At 41.2% G+C, this 26,083-nt stretch overlaps 1 protein-coding gene across 2 annotated transcripts in view; it reads right to left on the bottom strand.

The window, feature by feature from the left end:
* The window catches only part of PRKCE (protein kinase C epsilon), a 283,861-nt gene extending 262,381 nt beyond the window's left edge, over positions 1-21,480 (bottom strand). The window contains exon 1 of one of the 2 annotated variants that reach the window (XM_032682640.1): positions 20,409-21,480. In XM_032682640.1, the coding sequence (XP_032538531.1) occupies positions 20,409-20,756 (348 nt within the window). In that variant the 5' untranslated portion in view covers positions 20,757-21,480. The remainder of the gene's footprint in view (positions 1-20,408) is intronic. The other variant, XM_032682639.1, reaches the window with a different exon arrangement.
* Between the last annotated feature and the right edge of the window lie 4,603 nt (positions 21,481-26,083).

The raw sequence follows: 26,083 nt of genomic DNA, 5'->3' as shown, positions 1-26,083 counted from the left end.
TCAGAGTTGGGCCTTTTTTTCCACAATATGTCACTTTCTACACAGCGGTGAGAGGATGAATAGCGGCAGTGAAGTTCATGGTAAGGATGAGAGTTTGAGTAGAGGAATTCCTGTTCACTGAAGGTCATGCGTCAGAAATACCCTTTTCAGTATATCAGGCTTTAAAAGGACAACACCTCACTTCCTGGTCTGAGCTGAATCTGCTGTGAATTTTCAAAATAACTTTGATGTGTTTTTAGCAGTTCAATTTGTAATGGCTAAATCTGCAGTTAAAAACCCCCAAAGCTCAACAACAACAAAAACAAGGCTATCATCCTATAGCTGGCTGCACTTAGTCTCTCTGCTTGTGGTTTACTTGCAGAAAACTTCAATAATGGAGGGACTGCTTTATTTTAAGGAGCGGGGCAAAAGTAATATTTTCCCAATACAATCTGTTCCTATTTATCTTCACACAAACTCTGTAAGGAGGGAATATAAAGTACTTTTTAGTTTTAATATTTGGTTTATTTGCAAACCATTTCATTTTGTGCTTGAGCACAGAGAGCAGAAAACAAAACAATCTCACAGAGAAAAGGGAGCTATGACTATATTTTCTCCACCCCTTGCCAAAAACACTACAAAGAATGGAAAAACAATGTCTCACTTTAAAACCCAGAACTGGTTAATCAAAGCAGTCGATGATCACACACCACAGCTGAGAAAGAACAGTTTTCTATCCATACTGTACTTATAACTGCTACCTCTGGCAGCCTCAGACAGAAAACAGGAACCACCGTGCTCCTGTCAGACCTTTGCAGAGTGAGGAAATCTTCCAGCAACCCCCACAAAACACACTGAATCAAGGTGCAAGAAACCTCCTAGTGGGCAACTACTGAATGACCAGAGCAGCAAGGACAGGGCAGTGGCCTAACAACCCCTGTTCAGCCTCTATCTGGCCCATATTTGGACGCATCGTCACCTGAGGATGAGGTATGGATTGGGACTGGAGGTATCAGAAGAGCCTACACAATTTTGTAGTTAACATACTAAGGCCTTGGTGTCAAAGAGCCAGTCCTCTATACAAGTAAATTTTATAAATCATCAGTGTGGAATAATTTTGGTATAACTAAATAACTCTCCAGTATATCTTGTGAGTATAGTCTTTTAGCCTAGGTTACAGGATCACACTCACACAGACTGGTTTGTTAAAACCCCAGTGGTTTGTACATGGCCTGTGACGATAAGCTTATCGTAAGTATTTTGACAACAATACCAAGGCTCATTTATCAAGGACATGCATTTCCCTAGGGTAATACTTAGGTATTTCAGATGTCATGTTTTTTTTTTTTTTGATGTTGCAATTATGATCCCAGTTTTCCTCCTCCTCCTTTCTCTACTCAGGCAACATCATCTAGCAGGACCAACAGCCTGGACAGCTTTTATTCACACCCTCCATTAGAAAACAAGGCGGTGAGGAAAGAAGGAGGGGGGAGCTTTACCCATTTAAGAGGAGAAGCACTCAGTTCCCAGTCAGATCTCCAGATAAGCATACAGGTTTTAAAAAAATCTCCAAACTGTCCACCCTTGTGCTACATATTACCTTGCAGGAGATTTTCTCCCATGTGAAACCTTCCCATAAGGCCTCCAACTGATTTGTCTCCCAGAGAGGGGCTTCAGAGCCACCAGTGACCCAACTCAAACTGACTTATCACTATTTACTGATGAATCATCTTCCTAAGCTAAAAGAGAAGTAAGAGTTGCAGAGAGTGTACCTCTTCATCTATCCTTTATTCCACAGATGCCATGGAAAAGGAGGATATTTTCTTTAAAACATAGTGGGGTGGAAACGATAGGAACATTTAGCCCTAATGTTCAAAACCATTCAAAACTTTTAAAGCTCTAAAGCTGATAGTCTGCAAGCCAAAAATATCACACAGTTACTTACTCACTTTATTGGTACACAAACAAAAAAGATCTTTCCCAACTTTTGATGCCTACAGGCCTGGCTGCAGGAAAGCTAATTGTATCGTCTGTTTTAAAATTGATCACTTATAGTCAACTCATTTTGACTTGATCTATACAGTGAAGAGAAAGATTTTGTCTGATCTTTTCTCAGAGTAGGCAGTCTCAAGCACGTTTATTTTTACACTGAGAACCAAGAGATTCAAAGGACAGCCTGCAAATGTTTCAGAGGAAGTTACCCTTATCAGTACTTTTCAGGGAAGTCCTGTACACTACATACTTGGGATCAAGAAGATTTAACAGGCAGTCTATAACCTAAAGGAGGTTAGAAATGCAACTACCAGCACAGTTCCCCTTTCAGCATTGCTTTTCAGTGTCAAGATCATCCTTTAGGTAAGGTGAGAAAAACTGGCTCCAAAATACTGACTTATCCCACAGAGTGATGTTATGATTATGAAATATTGTCCTCTAAAAACTATAGTATATTAAAGAATATGCTGCATTTCCCAGGTTTGCCCCTTGCATAATTTCTCAGATGATTTGCATCATTGCACAATGGGAAACACAGCTCCCCAGACTTGACAGGTGACTGCCTCCCCCCACAAAGAAGTAACTTCCTTTCTTGCTCACTAAAGTTGGTATAGACTCCCTGTGGCCTCCCAGAAGGTGTCACCATGCACCAGGTGAAAAAAATCTGTCCTAGAAAACAATCCCCTGGCCCAAAGAATCATAGCTCAGGATCTGTACTTTAGATATTTCCTGGGTACTGTCGGTCCAGGGGCAGGGGGGCAATCTTTCTCTAGAGCACAAGAAAGGCTCTGAAGCCTCGTGATCAATTAAGCATGGTCAGCTTGACTCTCCTCAGGAGGAATGAGGAAACAGAGGTAGAAGAACCTGTTTGATGAAACTTTGAGCACTGAAGCCTGAGGCAGGAGCTTTGGTAGAATTAAGCACTGTTTCTTTTTCCTCCCCTTTGCCTCTGTTTATAATCCATATACTGGCAGGGTCAATGAACAAACAAGTTCTATTCAAGTCACAGAAAACAGAGCAACATACGGCTCCTGGGAAAGGTATAACATAATCAAAATCCTTTTGATTCAAGGTGGTCCAAGCTTTCTATACAAGATTAGCACAGATTAAGTATTTCAGAAAAAAAACCAAAGGAACCATCCCTCATATCTGTCATGCCATTAAAAACCTCAGTATCATTTCAGCCAAGAGTTTGATTTCTACATGCTGCAATAACCAGATGCAAAACTTTTAGGAACTTGCTAATCATAAGAGCAACAAATCATGAGAGGACTGAATCTGTCTGACTATGGTATGTACATTTCTCAGTCCATGCTTAGAGCATATAGATTTTCTTGTGTAACTTCTAAAAAATACTGTAAAGAAACAGTTTTCCCCTTAAGCATGACTAGCAGTAAAGTCTCATTATACCCACCCTTAGTTCAAATAACGCCAACAATGACTGCAGTCATTGGTTGCAAATTAACCTCATAGGGACAGTAAAGTATGTACTAGTGGGAGAGAAGTCGTCTAATTCAAACATCCAAAGCTCTGAATCTCCATGCATGACACGGTATATTGAGATACCAATACAACATGAATGGCTGCAATGGAAGTCAACAATGTGAAGGGCTTTGCAATTCATCTGAAAGTGAAGGACTACAACAGTACATACCTCCCTATCCAAAGCTCTTGATTGAATATTGAATACATTCATCGAATTGATATCCACTTAGGAATTTACTGATGTAAAGTAATATGCAAATTTGGCATTATTTTACTCTACATAGGGAAACCATGTAAAAATGCTTCTAAGCATGACAGCAAAACTGAAAAAGGATCTTCCTTTTGTTAGTAAGCATCTGGTATTTTGCTTCACCCTCTTAATGTCTCATTTTCATATCAGAGGTCTAATTAGTACAGCAGACAAACAATGAAAATGTAGAAGTGATACAGTCCCTGCAAATCAGCTTCTATCTTGACTCAAGTGCTGTACATGTCTGTGTACATACAGAGCACTGATGAGATGAACTGCAAGCAATATTGGCAGTCAAAAAAAGCTGACAGCAGTAACCTAATTTTACTTCAGAGAGTAGATCTAATCTTAGGACTGATCCTGACAGGAACTAAGAACCATAAACTTCAAGCAAGCTCAGCATTTCACTGGAGACACTCAGCACCTCACAGGTTCAAATCCATACTTTTTAAAAGTCACTTCCTATTTGTCCTTTGTTTACCCTGGCTTATCCTGAACAGCGAGGCTTTCCGACATAGAGATAACTTTGGAAATGATTACTCTCATATTCTTTGATGATTTCAAAAGTCAGGAAAGAATCTCTCCCCTTTCTGAGGGCCACCCAGCTGAAGCAAAGAACATTATTTTTTTCAGGCATGTTAATAAGAGCCAGTAATAACTCAACTGTCCTTGAAATACCTGACAGAACTTGCTTTTGTTCTTTCTCAGTAACATATTTTGCTTCTGTTTCTGCTGTCACACAGTTATCTTTCAGAAAATCCTAAAAGGGGAGGCTGCCCAACATCTTCCAATCAACACAACCTCTTTCTGTGTCATACATGCACTGCCTTAATGTGTTTTATCCATCATACCTGTCTCACATTTGGATGGAGCCACTGGGAAACACAGTGTAACAAAGTAGGTCTTCAAATAAGCTTTCTAGTGATTAAATATGTTAACTGTAATTAAAGCTGCTACCAGTCTCACTTTCTCCAGGGGAAAAAAGAGATCAAGAGAACACACAGGTGGTGGAGAACGGCATCTCCTTTCCCGATTCCTAACAGGAAAAAAAATCCAGAATGAGTTGGACATATATCCAAATAAAAGAAGATAAATTGTTTCAAGCCTTTGCACCCTCATGTATTCCAGTTATTCAGAGCCAAAACCTTTTATTTAATTTTATTTTTTTTAAATCAGGCTAGGAGATTTGATAAATGCAGTCTGTCACCATGACTTTTAAATTCTGCCAGGAACACAAGTGAGGAGATGCCAAGAGCAACCAATGAGACAGTGATTACAAGTACCACTGGGAGAGTAAGGTACAAGAGAGAAGTGGAACTGGAAAAGCAGTATCCCTTAGAATAGTAGGGTTAAAGGAAAGCAGCATTGAGCCTGTGGTTTTGAAAATGCAAGCCCTGGGATGTGAGATCAGAGATTCGGGGCAGATGGCATTTTGAGGCACAAAGGAGGTATATACTCAAGTTCTTTGATTACAGCTCTTACCAGGAACCTAGTTTGTAAGCAAGGGTACTTTCAGGACAGCTGGGTACCCCTCTCATATGCTCTCTCTTCTGCTGCTGAACTATGTCAGACTTGAGATGAATATCTAACATGCTACATGCATATTTTTAAGAAGTGAGGACACAAATGTTAACTTCATGCTGAAGTGATGATGACTGATCTCACATTGTACAGTGGACCTGCCAACAGTATTAATAAACAAAACTGTATTTATCTAGTATTCATCCAATTCCAGTGTATATTCAAACATTCTGTCTTAAAAAAGTTCATCTTTAATCAATGTTACTTATCCAGAAAACTCAAGACGTCAGGAGAATTTGAAGATAATTGGTTGTATCTGGGCACCATGTCTTTTCATATTTCCTACACAAGAAAATTGTAGCTTCTCTGCAGTCAAAGGTGTCACAGTATTATAAGCCCCCATTAGGAAATAAAGCTATTAACATACTCTCTTAAGCTGCTATTCTAATTGAATTTCATAAGCCACATACATTTGAAGAATGAAGCAAATCCATAAGAATATTCTAAGGGCACTGGTTTTCTGCTGTAGACCACTGACCAGTGTACTGTAAAGTCATTATTAAATTTTGGATAGCCACATAGAAATGCATAAGTTGTGAGTTTAAAGTATGTTCTCATAAACAGATGAAAACTCTAAGTAACTGGAGCCTTAAGTTAACCACCTTTGCACTCCAGTTTCTTCAGCGTCAAGTAATACCACATTCCCATCACTGGCTACTTTTAGTATGATCGGCCTTAGCAATCCGCATTTTAATACTCTTTCTGTAGCACCTGCACAATACCTTTCGGATGAAAGAGCTGTAAGTAAAAAGCTGTATTACACTTACAAGTCCTGCTGGTAAATTTACAGTGATCAGGGAGCTCAATACTATACACAATATCAAGCAAGCAAACAGAATGTCACTTCTTCACTGTGCAAGGATGGCAATGGGTATGTTGCATCCTTAGCCCACTTAATTTGAGCTCCAAGCACAATAAATAATGAATAATTTTGCAAAGTAACTCTGTTAGCTAAACTAACACCTCCTTTTCATTTCCCCAGAATCTCTCTTCCTCAAATTCATAAAGCCCCAGTTTCTATAATCTGCACCAAATTTATCCACCCAGGATCAATCCTGAAGCACACCATGTTAACCCCAAGCCATGTGTGCATATCCGGTGTAGTGAATCTGTGGCTTTTTCAAAACCAGGGACAACCCTGTGTAAACCACAGGCCAGTAGTTTGCCAGGCAGGCAACACCAATATAATCTCACTGCATATGTTTTATAAACACACTCAGGTGTTGGGCTATAAGGCTTTGCTGCACTGCACAGCTGTTCCACAGCATACACCAGCTGTACTTACTCCCTCTTCACACCACTCCAGCTGTAGGACCCTAAGCCTTTCCACAAAGACAAGGCCCTAAAAATGTTACATTAAATGTTCTGTTTCTTCAAATGATTAACCCAAATGGAAGTCCCCCTTCCTCTGAATTTAATGCATGAACAATCAAACAACAAATGCTTTGACTTCATATTTTGTTTGCTGTTATCTTCTACCCTATTAACTCCAGTTATGGGATTATAAATGATATATAAAATTATAAGTTAGGATGGCAATTTTCAAAGGTGCTCGAAACAATTCGTTCTACATTTCGAAGGGATTTGCACGTCCAACTCTTCTGCCCCTTTGACAGCCTATATATATTCATACTAAGGTAGACTCAAACCCTAATTTTTTCACTGAAACAATAAAGCTGGTGCTGCCCTCAACTAGTCATCCAGAGAAGCAGTTCAGCTTCCAACTACTGACTATGCTGACAGTCTGGAAGCCTGCTTTTATAGATCCATACCTCTACAGAGAAAACTCCAGTGTCAAGAAGGCAGCAAAATGGAGGCCTTTTCTGTTTGTTTACAACTGAAGGACAGCATCCCCACAATAAAGTGGGTGCAGAATTAAAACAGAAAAAAACCCAACCCAACCAAACCATAAATCAAATAGCCTGCAAAAGCTAACCTATGAGGAGGAAAAAAGAAATGTGATGGTGAGAATCCTTGTTTTACAAAAGTAAGAAGAGTGATTGACAGATAAGGAAGAAGCTGCAAGACAGAAAGAGAGATATATAAAGGGTATGAGGCAGACACCTTATTTCAGTAGTCTAGATCTCAGCCCATCTCCTCTTGGTAAAAACAAAGATACTGATACTTCCACTGCAAAGCTGAGAGAATAAGACAATAATTCTTGTGCCATACTTCTGGGTAACACGAAAAAATACTGTTTCTCCATACATTACACTTCCTCTTAGGAATGCTGTGAAGATGACTATATTCAAGATTCTCTGGACTCAGATATTTTGCTAACAAGTTTCATTACTACCTGAGACAGATAAGATCTATGTATCACTACATGTACATCTAAAGCAGACAAAGGCCTCTTCTGGGACCACTGATATAAAAGGCTGGATTATTCATTTTATAAGCTTTTATATCTTATTATGAGGTATTCACTCATTATTATGAGTGAATGCCCATCCCATCATTTCCATTACTGATACACTCATTTGTTTGAAGGAATTATGGGAAGGGAAATCAAGACAATAATTACAGAAGAAAGAGGAGATAACATGCTATATCACAAAGATGCAGAACAACTAAGTATGTAAAAACTTGTCTGACCAGTTCACAGCATGCAAGATTATAATGAAGTTATTACACATTATCTCACAGCTCACTAAACTTCAGACCATAATGTAACCAGGATCAGGAACACTTTGTGCACTGTGAAAATTAATTCACCAACCTTACCTGTTACCATAAACACTAAGGAAAAACAAGCAATGCTGATGATGGCTATTTTTTTGTTGTAACCTGTTATGACACTCTGAAATTTCTATTTAAATAAGGCCTGGTGCAAAAATGGTCTTCCTTATTTGTATGAACTGGCCTATTACAAAGTGGCTTCACTTTGTTGACCATCCATCATATTTACATGTTCTGTGGTTTGACACACAAGCTTCAGCCTCTTTCTCTGCTGACTCATGTGAATAAAAACACTCTCCCTTAACTACTCAGTTAGAAAACTACTACTTCCTCAAAGGCCATCAAATACATTTTTTCAAGGTTGCAATAAGATGTAATTTATTTATTTTGCATACTTCTGTCCTGAAAAGTATAGATTTTTTTATTTTGTTATGCATTTTCCATGGCTTTTGCAGGCCACTTCTATCTTGGTACACGTGTTATCCCAGTCCAAAAGTTAGATAACTTTTCTTATGTTACAGCATAAGCTCCTCCAGGAATAAAGTATGAACTTTCTGTTTCTACACACCCTAACACATTGTGAGTGTTATCAAAGAGAAACTAATAACTCTACATTCAAAACTGTCACCCTGCCAGAACACATGCATCCATGCTCTGACAAGGTTTCAGCACTTCACTCCTGTCTTACTGGGATATCACCAGCATCAGGTACATTTGCATAGGTGCATAAAATGTCTCCAAGACATCACACTATTTGCATCATAAACTTGATTAACCGTGCATAAATCTTATATACAGGGGTTCTGCAGACCAGCGTGTTGCTGCTGGGAAGCAGATTTTACTTGTAAGTCTACAAATAGGGTGCAGGGCTGATTCACAGTTGCTGGAAGAGCTGCAAACTTTTTGGCAGTTCTACAAAACATTTGGCCTGTAATTTATCTTGCTGATCACTGCCACAATTATGTCCAGGTCCCAAAGAGAAGAAGCGCATACAGTCCCGAAGGACACTGCTGGAGGGAGAAAAGGCTTCACCAGAGCTGCCCCAAGTCCTAACTCTGCCTGCCTTCCATTTCAGTCAGATGCTTTTTTTTGACCTCAGTCTTCCAGGAAAAGCATGAAAGAGAAAATGACATTCTCACACTTAATATCTGATTTTAAATCTGATTTTAAAAAGGGTAAACTTTAGAATACATGAAGGATTTTGAAAGCTTTATGGTATTAATAACACTGTTACAGCAAAACAGTGCTTGGCTGGAGAGTGCACACATTTTAAACCAAATATAACAGTTGTAGCATGTCAGAGACTGTCAGTTCGATGTCCAGAGTACATTCAAATAAAGCTAGAGATCAGTTTCATTTTATTTGTTCAAATATCCAATGATTTACTACGGTTTTATTAACAAAGTATTGGGGGGTGGGGGGAAAGCCGAAATGTTAAGACTTGGGTTTTTTGTTTTTTTAGTTTAAAAACACTCTGAACAATATCACTTCCAAAACAACACATACATACCAAACTGAAGAGAAGGCTTGTTGGTCAGAACCAAACTTCTGACCAACATGTTCACAAGCAGTTCACAATACACTCACAAACTCATTTGTACACAGTTTAGAAGTTCTGTTTACTACAGATATGACACTGAAATAACCACTGATGAAAAAACAGTTGAATAACACTTTCAGAAGGCTACTGAATCATGAGCCTAAATTCTTCATGTAACTTTCACATGAAAAATTTACAGTAGGTCTCAATTCTGAGAAATGCAAGTTCAGTATTAAACAGGGAGGGAATTCAATTGATGGTGATGTAACTAGCTAGTAGCATCAATGAATCACTATGTATGCAACTAAATGATACACACATTCTCAACAGTTTCAGCAACAGAGAACACCATTCAAAGAACTTTAAAACCGATATAGGAACATCAGCTTTGAATCTGTGTGCAAGACAACTTATGCTCTGTCTACCCTCCAGTCATTAGTGGACAGCACTCATTACAGAAATACAATTTTTGTTTGTTTGTTTAAGGCATATTGATTTTCGCTTATTCACACATCTACTCACCAACAAACCAACACAGAAAAGTTTCTGAGTTTTTTGCACTGCTCTGGGCTACGATGAACAGAGATTCACTGCATGTGATTTATTTTTTATACCATACTACTGTAGTAAAGTGAACGCCTTTTGAAAACAGGACTCCACATTTCTACTAAATGATATATCCAAGAAGGTAACGCACTATCCCCTACCCAAGGCATCTTGCAACTAAGGGGCAAAGCAGGCGTGAAGAATGAGTGTGAAGTGGCAAGAAAAGAGCAGCTAAAGAGATCACAGGAACTTGTCTAGGTCGTGGCGTCTGGGTTGCTAATGCACCACAGAAATATTAAAAATAAGTTCAGATGAATTTTTATTTTAAAACTTTTTACATGGCGTTATAAAAATGCATATGAATAGCTACCTCCTAAATATGACCAGTAAACTAATATTCTTTTTAAAGTTATATATATATATATATACTGTTGTGTAAAGGTCATCAGAAAGATCTACAAGGTTTGGCTCTTTCACCAAAAAGTGCTGTCGCTTACTCCTGATTCAATGGATAACACTTCTACAAAATCAGTATGAGGTGTTAACAAAATCCTTTTTCTCCTCTTTCTTCCTCTCAGACCCTTGACATGGCTCTGAGAACTCGCCGGCACAAGGAGTAAAGGTGTGGGATAAAACTTAACAAAGATTATCTCAGCCCAGTGACATTAGTACATACTATTATCCTTAGATATTCTGTCTGAATTTGATTATTGTACTTATAGTGCTCTAGCCCACCTACCGAGAAAGAAAAAAGCTCAAATGTAATACTACAATTAATACCAGTTTTCATGGAATTATACAGAAAAATCTTGTAGTTCCCTAAAAGTGGGCAATCCCAAACATTCTTAAATCTATATGGGATACTCAGAAACAATTAGAAATTTGGGAACCATGGACTAGATCATAAGGGCTGTCCCTCTAAACCTGTCAACCTCTTGAAGAGAAACACCACTATATGCAAAGCAACAGGATCTTCAAGTATCTCTAGCAAATTTTCCACTATTGCCTCTTCCCTTGAGACTTTGAGTTACGGACAGTAAGCAAATCTGAGTTCATAAGTTGCTGTTAAACTACTGCTATAGCCTTTCACATTGGTAAGCATTTTCCTAATATTTCTTTTGGCTTTCCCAATCTGCCTTTTTGTCTTGTGCTTGGACTGCAATTTGTTGAATACAGAAACCATAATTTCTCTTTATATAAAACAAAAATACCAAAAAATACTAGATATTTTCCGTGATTAGGAGTTCCTGAAAATCCCAACAATCAGGACCAACTAAAATTTTGTAACAGTTGTTTCCACTGCTTGGGAGAGTCCAGTTTTCAGGGATAGATCATGTTCCTTCAACACCCCACTGAGTCTGCTAACATCATTTTGCCTGAAGTTCAAAGCTACCATATTACATTTATTCCTTCAAACACTTCTGTAGTATAACTGACTGGAAACTCAGTGGATCACTCCTGACTGAAAAGCGCTCTGACAGCCACCAGTATAATCAGCTCCCTGCTGCTTGCTGAGAAGCACAGCAGGGACATGTTCTGGGTGACAGCGGCTGGGCAAATGCCACAGAGCCTCACACACTGGAGATGCTTCTGAGTCCTACTGACACGAGGAGCTTACTGGTCCACCAGAGTCACAAAAAAAGGGAAGGAGTCAGACTGATGGCAAGTAATAACAAGAAAAAATGAAGGAAAAGTTACAACAGACAGCTGGGACTTGAGTACAAGGTGATAGCAGCAGATCAAGGAGAAAAGTGGGCCATGAGGTCAAACGTTCAAGAAGTGCCAAGGCACTATGCGGTTACAAGGAAGGAAAACGCAATGAAACTCAGAGGAAAAGAAGAGAAAAAAAAAGATTCCTCAATAAATCTGACTAGAACCACTTAAGAAAGAAAACAAAGTGGACATGGTATGAATGACTTTTAGCCTTCCCTTTGCCAATACATTCTCAGACATCATTTTCAAAGACAATGGATCAATCTCACCTTGAAATACAGGGAAGCTGACAGATGCCTCAAAGACTTATGCAATGAATAAATTCAGTCCCAGCAAGAAAACTGTACTTGCAATAGATCTCTACAGAGATCTATAGCAGGACATTTCATTCACGTAGCCTGCTAGCATTGCCAACATCAAAATCTTATGCAATATTGTAAAGGTCACCCTATCATTTCTTTACTATCTTGAAGTCAGAACAGATAAAGAAAGATGGAGAATGGCAGCATAAAGACAGAACAGATGACAGAGTGGAAACTGAAAGAAAACAGGGAAGAAGAAAACACTACTGTCTTGCTGGATGTTAATCTGCGAAACAAAGAAAAGCAATTCCAGACATTTCCTCATCACCTATGCAAAGTATGCATCAGTCTTTCCTTCATGTTTCTACCACCATTGCATCTGCTTCACTGCTGCCATATCACTCTCTAAATACAAATATTAACATTGTCAAAGCCATTTGTCTTTTAATAACATTAAAAAGGTCAATGTACCTAAGAATGAGGAGTTCTAAAGTGCATAGGAAATTCTGGTCCTGAACGATAAGAGGCTTGTAACATACTTATACTCTCAAACACTGAAAGATACTAAGCTGGAAACACTAAGTATTAAGTTTCCCTACTCTTCATTCAAGATACAGAGATACAATGGTGGCTTACTGTTCAAACAATGCAGACATGAAATTTATTTGGTAGCATCTAGCCATTATTCATGCTTTTTTGTTCCTGCCTATGATGAAACTGCCCAGCAGGACACCAGAAACAAGTAAAATGATTCTATTGTCTGGAACAATGAAATCAGCTCAAGTTAGCCGATATAAGGCAGAAACGGCTGCCTGCAAGCCTCCGATGGAATCAAACTTTGCCTTTTTTGATTCTAAAAGCAGTGGTCTTTCTTTATTTCTGTTCTTCAACAATTCAAGCCCTACAGAGTTCAGTGGGGAAAAACTCTTAGAACTGTGTAGCATTTCTCAAACACTGCTTCCAATAAAATAAACATTAAAACTCCTGTTATATTTAATGGGAACATGCCAATATCTCTAGGTTTTTTAGCTGTGCTATTCAGAAATATGTGAAATCTTGGCTTCTGTAATTTCTGTTAAATCACAGCAACGATAATGTAAGATTTTTTAACTCTTGGAGGAATGTGAGAGGACACTCAGAAATCAACTTTACTGGCAATTCAAGCTAGTGACTGTGAATAATGATCAGAGTAGATAATAATTCTGCAGATGTTTTTACATCATATTCATTTGTATTTTCTTCACTAAAACACAGTGCAAAGTACATATGGCCACAAAACTTATCCAATCTGTAGAATTGCTTATTAGCTTTAGAGTTGTAGTTTCATATTAATATTGCTGAATACACTTTTTAAATCGTCTAGTGACTGCCGGCCAAATAGGAGAGTATTCACAAACACAAGGTTAAAACTTTTTGTCAGCCTTCTGTAATGACTGCTTTGCCTCTAAAAAAACCTGTAACTGTTACAATTTCACTCAAAAGGGCACACAAAACAACCCCATTCTTCAGGTTTTGCTCTGGCTAGATCGGCCAAAAGGCTTGTTCGATCCCCCACAACCCAAACTGTCAGTTTTCAAAGCTGTCTTTGGACTTCTGATCTTATTCCATATCCAGACAGTTCTAGCCCTACCTTTCCATGTGGATGGAGGGAAAGTCTCTTCTCAGTCCTCTCTGACCACAAATTTCCTATTACTTGCATACCTCTTCTTTCCAAAACCTCTCTTACCATGAACTGTACATGTCTTTATCTTACAGTCTAACCATTGGGATGGGAGAAAGAAGATTAAGATAGTACTGGCTAAAGCAGACCTGAATTCAACCATCCAATTTCAAGCCAAAATGCTCCTGCCTCTAATGTTTTACAAATTGTATTCACAGCCTCACTTTAAAACCTGAACCCCCTCCAAAAGTCCATTTAAATGAAAGTTTAGTTAGGGAGTGGAAACTAATCACATTTAGTTGCCAAGTCCTACAATTCCAACTTAAATCAAGCCCTCACTTTGGCAATATTTAAAGATTTTTGAACTGAGAGGACAGATATTTAGTGTGATGCTAGAGGAAAGCAGAAACCAGACTTGTATATGCAAGATTGGCAGAAGAGTAATAAATCAATAAGAGCAAGATACAAGTAAAGGATGTTGTTAAATGTTTTTTACTCTCAGTGTTCCTTTGGAACACAGGCCCCTATTGAGGAAAGAATTTAAACACAGGCCTGTATGAAATCCAGTGAATCCAGTGAGATCAGTGGTTTACTCACAATTGTGAAGTTCTGCATAGTGTCTGTGGAATCACCTGAGCTGGAATAATGACGTGCACTGTCTAAAAACTGGTACGAGAAAGACATGCACGAATCATTTTCACCCCTCTTGGACATTTCCTAAAGTCTAGATTTGAATCAGTACCTTTGAAATAGACTCTGTTACTGGTAACTTTGTTCTAACAAATACTTCACAGAGTTTGGTAGAATTATTTTCACTATGTGGAACTTTGTATCAGTATTGCTATTAGCAGCAATAGGATAAGATTCTGATCAGTGGTGGGATCAAATCCTGACCTAAAGCTATGAGAATTCCGGGCTAAGTGAAATGCATGCTCCACTACACACTTTTCTTGCCCTAAGCAATTTTTTCACATCTGAAGTGAGATTCAAAAGCTATACACTGAGCAAAGCAGGCAAAAAAAAAAACCCCAAAAGCGGGTCAGTGAGCAACATACGGCCTTCAACTAGTCAATTTGCCTATGCCAGCTCATCCCTGTCTCCTACATGTGTAGCTTTCTGCTGTTGCCAAAAGGGCAGCTGGAGTACGCGGTGCAGCAGCAACTACTCGTTATCCTCCTCCAGGTTTCTCTCCATGCCTCATCTCCTCCTTTCCCCACTTTGCCCTTTTTCTCTCCCTGCAGTAACAACTGCAGAGGCAGCATTTTCCCCCTTTATTGCTTCTCAGCAGGCTGGGAAGCACTGCAAGTAAGCAGGAGCGGTTAGGAGAGAACATTTCTAGCAGGCAGTAGGAGTAGATTTATGCAGCTGTAGAAACAGATTGATACAAGACAGTGGGTGAGCTGCGGGTGACTGTACTACATCCCCAGCAGAGAGGGAAAAGAGGAGGCACAGGAGGCAGACAGAATGGGGGAGAAGGCAAGGAAGACCCCTGTCTGTACAAAGTTCTCTCCAAAATCTCTCAGCTCTTCTTGTCCATCACTCACCCTCACAATCACAGAGACTGCGAAACCCTGCTGAGCCCCTGTAGATGTCTCACCCTTGTCCTCCAAAACTGACAGACCTTGCTTCGTGACAGCCTTGTCATGCAGAAATGTATCAAACAGTACAGCAATTTCCCTTTCATTTCAACAAATATGCTTCCAATAACAAAGCTTTTCAGCAGCCCATGAACCGCAGTTTAGATGAGATGTAAAGTTTTTGCAAGCAAAATCCTAGGCCTTTCAACACCACCAGAACAGATAAATTCAGCCAGTAGATGAAAATAAAAATGAAAATATACTACAGTCACACTCTGCCAGCCCAATGCCAGCACTCAGCAGTGTACAGCACAAGCAGAGGTTAACACACAGGATGACCTCCACTAAAATGATGACAATTCCATTCTCTGTCTGCCAGCTACAACAGATCACCTGCTGACTGAAAGGAGTTCCCATTCCAACAACAGAAATGGCAGTAAAAAAAAGGAAAAAAAGCACCTAAGTAGTCTTGCCAGTTAATTCAGATTAGAGGGACCAGAAGGAGACGGTACTACTTCTCACATTCATGGACAGCTCACAGGACCAAGGACTCAGAAGAGCTTCAATACCCCCCCGCTACTGTCTTTCAGGTAACATTCAGAGCTCCAATAACCTAGGTGTTTAACTGTATGGACTGCAACTTAAGGACCTAGTCTTTCCAATATGAAAATGTACGCAATAGTATACTATAAATATGATGTAAAAATACAAAACTCAACAGTTCAAAAGTATGTAAAAGAGTGTACTTCTTCCCCATGCCATTTCCCATAATTCTTCATCAACTTGCTACTGAGATATTGCATTAATTCATAATAAACTTCCTTCACGCAATGGTGGCACAGTTGCATGACTAACTTCACATTGACTGGATTCAAGAAAGAAGAAAATTAAACCTGTTTCATTAACCTAAATATAGCTGTAAAATATTTTCAGCGGAAATAGAAGCTCTTCTTGCAAGTGTTGTGATGTCCTGACTAATTTAGTGAGTCCTGCTACTCAGCCAGAAAAAGGATTTCTTAGGACGACTCAATAGGTTTTCTCGTGTAGAGCCGGGCTAATGGCTAAGACCCTTAGATGGAGTCTTTGGCACAGGTCCAATCACACTGACTTCATCTATCGTCAACTCTGCAAAGCAGACTCAGAACCCACACTGCCAATCATTGACACATATAAACATTGATCATGCTAATTCACCAGAGTGCAACCACAAGGCTAAATATCAATGGAATTTTCCTTCTTGATCTCAATTCTACTGATTAAAATGTAGCTCCATTGCCAATTCAAGTGAATCATTTACATATGCCACATGTAAGAAAGCTAGATAAAGACATACTTTATTATCACCTGAATTACCTAACTTAAACAAATACAGCCAGAGCTGTCAAGTTGCTAGTTTATTTTTCAATCAGAACTTGCAGGTTGTTTATTGTTCTGTATTTTCTCTTTCTCAAAGCATAAATTCACCAGCATCCTCTTGAATACTCGGTGCCATTCTGTATGACATTTTCCGCGCTTACAGAAAAGCCTGTAATGTCATAAATCCAAAGTTCTCTTTAAAACTGCAGCGTAGCCATGACTAAAAAAATCTGCAAAACTGACACTTCTCCTGCGCTATGTCCGTATTGATGCACCACTGGAAAAGCAGCCATCTTTTTATTGTCACTATAACTGTTTTAGAAACCCAAACAAGTATTTTATATTCATGTTACAAAACCCCTACAAAACTATACATTTTGTTGAAAAGTTTCCATCCAGTAAAATCTGAATCCCCGTTTCAGGCCACAATTTCGACTAATTTTTTTTGTGTGTGCGTGTGTATATATATATATATATATATATATTCCAGTGAGCAGACCTATCATAAGGTTAAAAACCATTTTTGCAAGTGCTGAACACTCTGTAGACAAAAGAAACCATGATTGTATCTATCTATCTGGCTTGTGCTAATACAATAGATGCTATCATGATTTCAAGCTTTGTACTTGTTTATCATTAGTGTTTCCACTGTAACCATGGCATCCGTATATAGCACAGGCCTAACAATAAGAAAAATATCCAGTATTTTCCTAAAAAACTCATCTCAGAAAAAATACAAGGATTTGCACAATGGCAAAAGTCAATCAAAGCAGGTGAGTTGGATAAAGAGAAAAACAGTTTCTTTTCAGGGGAAAAAAACCCCAAAACATTAATTTTTTGTGAATCTTTTTTCATTCTGGACTTCTTAAAAGAACCTAGAAACACAACCTTGACCCTAGAGCAGATATTATAAAACAAATACTGAAATTTCCTTAAAAAAAATCATGTGGTATTATATGAGACCTAAAGCATTAAAGCTATTAATATATTGACAAGAGCTGTTCTCAGCATATGAGCATTTTCTCAACCCTATTTTAACAGTGACAGTCCAATAGTGCAAAAACTGTTGCATCATTCTGAAGGTAAGGAGGAGCAGCAGTGCAATTATATCAAACAAACTCAGCAAGTACGTGGTAGCCAGTTCAAACTTTCAGGACTGCTTAAAGAGAACCCTCAGAATAGCATAAAAGACTTGATGATCTTCAAGTGTGTTTGTTAGGTTGCATTTATTTGATATTTCAGGCAGCAAGGGAGAACGGGTTCCTGTGATTGCTGCTTTTGATTTGCTTGTTACGAAGTTCAGAAAGAATACTACTAAAATATCTGCCTTAAATGCCAAGAGTGAAACGAAGGAAGTAGTCCTCTTATTAAACAGAAAAAAATGATTGTATCGTACCAGCAGATCTTAGTCTAACATTGGATTAGGCCACGTGCATTTTCCTTGTACTGTGAAACCCATTCACTTCGCAGACAACTCCTTTTTCAGGTTTTAATATAGACTCCAGATACTGATGAAGATACCAATAAATCTATTTACTTCAGTATGGACTCTATAGAGATATCATGGCCACAGGCCTTATTTTAACTCAATGAAATCGGACCAAAAACCAGTGCAATTTTGTAAGAGTCAGTTCTCTGAAGGTCCTTATCTATTAACAATTCAATAAACACACTCAGTATTACAATTACGGTGACACACACAGTAAACAGGAAGACTTTGGAAAGGATAAAACACAATCCTATAAATACTTACCATCCCACCTATTCTAACTGTGATACAGGGAGGATGGTATATGCTGTCTGTTGTATGTACCACATAAACACAATCCTAACTAGGAGGATTTACAGCACAAAACAAGGTAAGTGATGCTTCAGAACCTGCATTATATTGAGCTGACTAGTTATGATCCACTGCCATATCCTCAATTCTGTCACATCAACAGACAACAAGCATAGTCCCTCCCTCGTCTCCTCCCACCCACTGAATGCTGGACAGCAATGAATCCTGGCGCAATAAAACACAGCATTTATCCAATTCAGCTATGTAGTTCCTCACAGGTAATGTTTACAATGGGCCTCAACCTGTTAAATTCCACTATTTATCTAGGCAACGTGTTCAGACGTTTGAATTCACCTTAAATAGCAGACCCAGGATGCACCCCAGCACACCGATCAGACCAAAATTCAAACTTGGCATCTGGAACCTGCAAGGTCCTTCCAGATTTGGAGAGAAACTCACAATATGTGCCATTCACAAAAAGAAATACAAAATTATTCTTCTGTCACTAGAAATCTGTGATGATGTCCTCATCCCTCTAGTCTCAAAGATGAAACCTCACTTCATTTCAGGTGAGCTCAAACTTGATTATCATTCAATCCAGGTAAAAGACATCTGCAACACTGCTGCATTTGTCTTTTCCTGATATGGCTCTTTTTCCTCTGTCTATCATCCACTTTTACCATCTGACCTTACTACTGCCCAGTTTTTACAGTATCAGAATAATCTAGATCCTAATTATCAAATGCAGCAAAAGGCAGTAAAAGTGAAAAATATTTTAAAGTTGTAAACACAAAAGTTTTAACAGCGAAGTTAATCACCTCCCAATCAGCAGAAATAGTCTAACTCTTTTCATGCCTTTCCATCATCCTGCCATCTCTTTATATCACTGCATTCAGTACAGAAGAAGAATACATGAAACTCAGAGCTATTAACTCTCAGTATTTTTACTCTGGTCCTGGGTTCTTTGTCTGTTTGATGAAAAAATACTGCCCTGACTAGTATCACTGACCGTGAAATATAAATACATAAAAAGATGAGCATATATAATTTCAGAAGGCTGGTCAAAGCAGGGCACACTGAAAATGAGATGACAGCTACTATTGTTTTATTATACAGTTCATTTAAGGGATATACCATTTAACTGCTCAATTGCAGAAATGCAAAATGTGCATATTCACATTTCCTGTTTCTTTATTGTTTGATTGTCTTTTCCCTGTTAAATCACACTACCTGAGTATGTCAGACCAAGGATTTTCCAGCTTTTTTGTACTCTCACTGAGGCACACTAGCCTCTGGATCTTTAAAATGCTGTAGAAGCTGTTAAGACACATTGTGCATACAGACAACAGAATTCGTCTAGTTGGGCCTGAATTCCACCAGGACCCTTTCATCAGTCTTGGGCATTTGAAGAAGCATTGCGTTAGATCTGTGCATAAAGGTGTCGATCATCTGGGGGAAGGAAGGAGGAGCATCAGCGTTGATGCAGGGAGCTCTCAAGTGACATGAAGACCCTGAAGTGTCTCATATCAGAGGTCAGGTCTGGATTTTTAAGGCTCATCATTGCCAGGCTAACCAACAGCGTTTATCTTGAAATGATGAAACTCGTCCAAGTGCTGGATCTGGGTTTTGTGGTTATGTTCTATATGGATGCATTTGGTTGGGGTTTTTCGGACACAATAAGACAACTAGATTCGTATTTATGTAACATAATTTCAGAAACTGAAGTGGTAATTACAAATCTCTTACTTAGATTCAGCATATTTCTTTTCCTGCCTCGCCTGTAGACCACATGCATTAGTTATACAGTAACCATGACTATCTCAGTATAACAAAGCATGGAAATAATGAAAAGCCTTCAGAGGCATTACATGCCCTTGGCAACCTAGCTCTGCAAGACAGATGTTGCATCTTTACCCGTGCCACTGAAAATCATATGTACATGTATGTATCCACAGCGCAAGCACTTACCCAGTCCTCGAAGTGACGGCTCCCGTTCTGCAGCAAGTCCTCAAACTGTATAGTGCAGTTAGCTACAAAATCGTCGTACCCGATGGGGGCATCATGGAAAACAGCCATCTCTATCTTCCTGCCATTACAAACGTCGGTGACAAATTCATCGTTCCAAGCAGGACTGTTGGTCTTTTGCTTGGTCGAGGTCTGCCCGATCCTGGAGTCGTCCACATTGAGGGCGATGTAAGGGTCCAGCAAAAAGGTCTGTGGCCTGGGACCCACTGCATGCCTCAGAGACCACGCTGTGGGTTTCAGATTCACCGCCTCGCAGATCTTGATTTTCAGCAAGCCATTGAAAACCACCATGGCTGGATGGCTGCACTTTTCCCGGGATCAAACACTCGCTCAACGCACTCGCACCGAGAGGGAGGGAGAGAGGTCTCGCCAATAAATAAGAGGGCAGGTCTGGGAGTGGGGGAGCAGGGTACGGTGCGGGTCTCTTCGCCTGGCTGCTGCTGTTACCTTTGATTATTTAGCCTTTGCTCTTGCGACACCCAGTGAATACATTTATTTTCTTGCCCGTGTTTCTAACGGAAAACAAGGGAGGGGGGCCGCCGGGGAGGGGGAGGCGGCCGCGGCTGCAGGCACCCCCGAATGCAATCAAAACCCAAGCATAATCAATCCGTGGAGTAAGCAAGAGCCTTCTCCCTTCACCCAGACCATAATCCTGGATCAGTCCTTGCAAAGGAAGCAGAGCCGCGATCCCGGGCTCCCGCACACGCCAGTCCTGCCCGTGCGCCGCACAACAATACACACACACGCATACACACGCACAGACAGACACACACACACACACACACTCACACAGATCAGAAACACCGGCCGACCCACCAGCCCTGCCTACTGCACAGCCTCCGCTCAGCAAACATCCACCCAGGGACCTTCCATCCGCGCCGCCGCCCGCAGCCGCCCGTCCTGCGTCGCCGCCGCCTTTTGCTCCGCCGCCGCCAAGGCCGAGGACCCAGCGGAGCGACCCCCGCGCATGGGGGGCGCCGGCAGCGGAGCGGAGCGGCCCGCGAGGGTCTCGGCGGGCTCCGGCTGGGCGGCCGCCGCCCTGGCGATGGGCAGAGCCGCCACCGCCTCCCTCCCGCCTCCCGCCGGCCGCCCCCCGCCCGCCTCCCGCCCGCCGCCTCCCCTCGGCCGCCGCCGGCCGCCTCCCTCCGCGCAGCCCCCGCCCGCTGCCGGTGCCGCTCCGCCGCTCGCTCCAGCGCAGGAAATGCGCAAAAGACGTCAGTGTGTGTGTGTGTATGTGGGGCGAGTGTGCGGCGGCGGCAGCCCCGGCCGTGCGGGTGTGTGTGAGTGTAGAAAGTTTTGCCTGTTGGGGGAGCAGCGCGGCCGCCGCCAGCCGGGAACGGCGGCGGGGGTCGCGCTCCCCGCGCCGGGCTCGCCGCTCCTTCGCAGCCGCCGGGCGGCTTTCCGCTGGGGCCACTGCCTGCCCTGGCCCCGCTCCTCCTCCTCACAGGGTAAAGTGGTGAATTGAACCAAGCGTGGAGAAAACACTCCCGGACGCCTTTATTAACGTGCTTGACCACCGAGGTCCTGGCCGGACGGGGCGCTTCTGGCGGAAGCCCCTCGCCCTTCTCTCCGTGATCCCCGGGACCCCTCTGCCCGCGCCTGACGGGCAAGGACGCCCCCGGCCCTGCCCCGCCGCCCGACAGCGACGAGCCCCTGCCTGCATCTCCCCCACCCCCGCCCGCTGCGGCGGCGGCGGCAGAGACACCGCTACGTCAGCGGGGGCCGGGCCGGGCCGGAGGAAGAGTTTCCCCGCGGTGTGCGAGCGCCGGGAAGTGCCGTCCGCCGCCAGGGGAAGCGGCCTCCCGGGGCCTGGCCCCGCCCGGCCCGGCCCGTGGCCGCCCTTCCCCCGGCCGGGAGGCGCTGCCTGGGTTAGGACAGAAACTCCCTGTTGCCCGCCCATGTCCCCGCGGCGGTGGGTCACTGCCAGCCCCTTTGTTCTCTGCGGATCACCTGGCCCGTGCCTGCCGCACCTCAAACCCCGGCGCCTCCGAACTGCTCCGAGCTGGCGCTGAGCGGGACACCGCAGGCGGGCGGTGGCCACTGCCCTGCAAGAGCACTGAAAGTGGGGGGGAAAAACCCTTCTGAAAGAGTGAAAGGTTGCACGTACTGTGTTCTTGAACGTTATCTGAAATATGAAATATTTCAGCAATTGTCATCACCGTGGCACCGAATATCGTATGAAATAACCGGGAAGCTATATGTAGCCTGACTTTCTCCTCATCAGAGCAAACGTACTCGGGATCGAGATGGTTTCCCATGGTGAAAATTATTACTGCCTTAGTTATTTTTAGCTACTGATTTTGCCCTTTTTTTTTAGTTGAGAAAGTCACCAGAAAATGGATGGACATTGCCCTTTGATGGGATTTGAATTTGCTGTAATACCATAAGAGAAAGGGTCAGTCGTGGCACTCAGGAAGGCAGTTGGGGTTCTTTGAAGATTCAGGCAATGTAGAAAGAAGCTCAATTGCCTGGATCCAGTTGAATAAGTACCTAAAAAATGAGCACCCAGTCCTTGATCTGGACCTGATATTCCTGACTGGAGAGGAAAGAACAGATAATTATGGATTTCTGCAGGTAATGGCTCAGGAGGCAGGTGTTATATTTGGAGCTAATGAAACAACTCCAGTATCTGTGCTTCCAGAGCAGTTTCCAGATAGGAGATATGGTACTAATGAAACCTAAGGGTCACGAGAGCATTCGCATTAATGGAAGACAGACTTTCTGGTGCCTGTTGCCACTTAGTCTACTAGTCAAAATAGAAGTACAGTAAAATCTCCATGTTCATTATCATCCTGACAATCTCCAAGCAGAATCGTTTGATAGAAAGCTGTGGTATGGAGCCAATTATGGGAAATGTCTTCCTTCGCAATTCAGCCTTTCCTAGGCTCAGAGCCACCGTGACACATCTATCATATCATTTCTGAAAAGGACCATAGTCACAGGTCCCACCAGAAATACAAGAAGCACCTGCTCCTTTCCTCCTACCCCCATTAACAACCTAATGCATATAATAGTATGTGTTAAGCTGTCTTACATTTAGTGTGTCAGAAAGAACACTATATATCAATCTTTCATCTGGATGCGTTTGTGTTGTTTCTCAATAACAGCAATGTAAACAATATGCTCCATTTCCTTAGATATTTATTGGAAAACATAAAATCCAAGCTGATATACTGCTTAATTTTTTCTGTTTATTTTTAAAGAGATCTGCAACTGCATGTATTTCGTATGCCTAAGGTAGGTAAACAGAGTCTCCATGGTGAGTTTAATGATCTAGCATCTCTGTGAGATCACACATGCATATTACAAAAGTCTGAATACAGACAATATTAACACAGCATACAAAATAATATAAATAAGGCAGTTGGCTAATTACATGTGCAATCTACTGCATACATAGCTAGGCCCTGATATCTAATTCAAGCCATCTGTACTTTTCCATGCACTGAATCAAGCTAAGGTTTGTTTTCGCAAATCATTGCTTCTAAGAGTAAATGTCTGCCAGCATGAATAAAGACTTACAAGCTCATTTAGGATCAAACAGCTCCAGCCTTACATTGCTTAGGAAAATACAAATACCTTGTACCATTTAAATTTATTTTTAGATTTTTTTTTTTTAATTATTCTGCGGGAAAGCATGTCCATGTCAAGACTGAACTTTTGTCACTAAGCAGTTCTCAACTGAGGGACCCTGGAATAGTGTTCTTAAAATCCAATAACTCAGGTACACAGAGCAACATTACAATGCTTCCTGCAGAGTTCATCTAAAATATTGTCTCAATTGTCTCAAAATATCTAAGTAACAGACAGCAAAAAACATTGCAACTGTAAGTACCATTTTTCACTTGAAAGGTTTTTAAATATTTGTTTGCTTGGGTTTTTTTCTGTTCTCTTGCTATGCATTTGGAAGGATTTTGTTCTTTAAGAGTTGAAGAGCAAATGCTATTCCTTCTCTTTTTCACAGGGAGGCCAAGAGAGGAAGATACAGCACATGCAGTATTTCTCTGGCAGAAAGGCAGTAAGAAGCATTCCAGATGCATTTCTGTGCTCTGTTACAAAGGCTACAGCAGAATAGTAAACCATGGCCTGTAGTTTAATTACATTTTAGGTATTTTTCCCAGCTGTATTTTTTTTTAAAGGACGCAGAGTGCCTACAGGGTACCTAGATTCAGTACTGGTTAAGGAGATCTATCTGCTCCTCAGAAGTAACTTTTGCTGGTAGAAACCCCCCTGCTCAGCACTTTTGAGACCAAACAACCTTTGCATCAGGGCTACTCCCAACTTGTGCCGCTCAACTGTGGGAGCATCTGCGTGTTGGAGTTTGATTTTCTTTAGTGTTGCTTCAGTCCAACCTCTAACTTGACAGACAACTGTGCTGTTACAGTGTCCTGTAAAGCTGTAAGGAAGAGACTCCTGAGAGATCATAAAAGCACAGACTAATTGCATCAACTTCTATTTGCATTCTTACTTTAGGAAAGAGATTACATCAAACTGATAGTGGATAACAACAGTGGCAACACAAGCACACAGTCACCTGCACACAGCACCCTCCCAAGTCACGCTTTTACTCCCGCAAACCTCTCCCAGACGCGCCTGCCCTATTTCAGGTAGAGTGGCAGTGGCCGCGGCAGGGACGGACGAGCAAGCCGCAGGCAGCCTGTTACCTCGAGACAGCCCCTGACCTTTCCCTGGCCTGTGCATCCTCAATAGCTCTGTGGAGAAACAGCACTATCTGGTGGAGAGAGGGTGTAAAATCCTGCCAGGAGTCGCAATAGGCTTTATTCCATTATTGCAGCCACAATTACAACTCTTTTGACGTGTTCTTGCTCAAGGCTTATAAATGGGTTGACTGGGTTTTCCAGAGGATTTATTTTTTTTTTATAGTCCCGTTAGCAGAGGAGTACATCTGGCTGAGCTTTTGCAAAACTAATGCTTATATCAATTTCTAGCACTTTCCTGAAAAACTGCTCAAACCTTGGAGAAATGTCAGCAAATTTTCAGGCTTTTCCAAGTTCAGTAATATAAAAGAAGGAGAGGAGATTTTTTGTTGTTTATTTTTTAAAAGAGCATAATTTCTTAAAGTTATACAAAACAGATACATAAGGAATAAATTCAGGCCTGCACGCAGGAGAGATTTTCAGAAACAATTTCATGTAAAGAATTAAATAAAAGCCAAACCCCACATTATAAACCCTGTAAAAATTGAGGAACTTTGACATGAATATGTTCCAAACATCATAGATGTGAAGATCTTCACGAGTATATCCACTGAATTCCTTTGAACTTAATGGATATACTTGTGTAGCAATAGTTGAGTGTTAGTGGAATCAGTCCCTTCCTGGCAAGAAATCAAAGATTGCTGTCAAATGCTGACTATCTTTGAAAGTCAAATTATTATTTAGATATCTAATTTTGGAGGCACGGTTATGAAAAAAGCATCCTCAAGAGCATTTTCACTCCTTCATGCTGCAGATGATCTTTAAGGGTATACCAATAGCTAATGCATTTTTTCTAAAGATAAAGAAAAATCCCAGTCTCACTGGGCTTGGTCCAGCCTCCAACTCCGTTCCAAGGTTTCCTTTCTGTCCAGCCAATTTCCTAGTAATTTATTCTTCACT

Source organism: Chiroxiphia lanceolata, chromosome 3 (genome assembly GCF_009829145.1).
Source record: "Chiroxiphia lanceolata isolate bChiLan1 chromosome 3, bChiLan1.pri, whole genome shotgun sequence".
Classification (NCBI taxonomy): Eukaryota; Metazoa; Chordata; class Aves; order Passeriformes; family Pipridae; genus Chiroxiphia; species Chiroxiphia lanceolata.
This window is presented reverse-complemented; position numbering and strand designations above follow the sequence as displayed.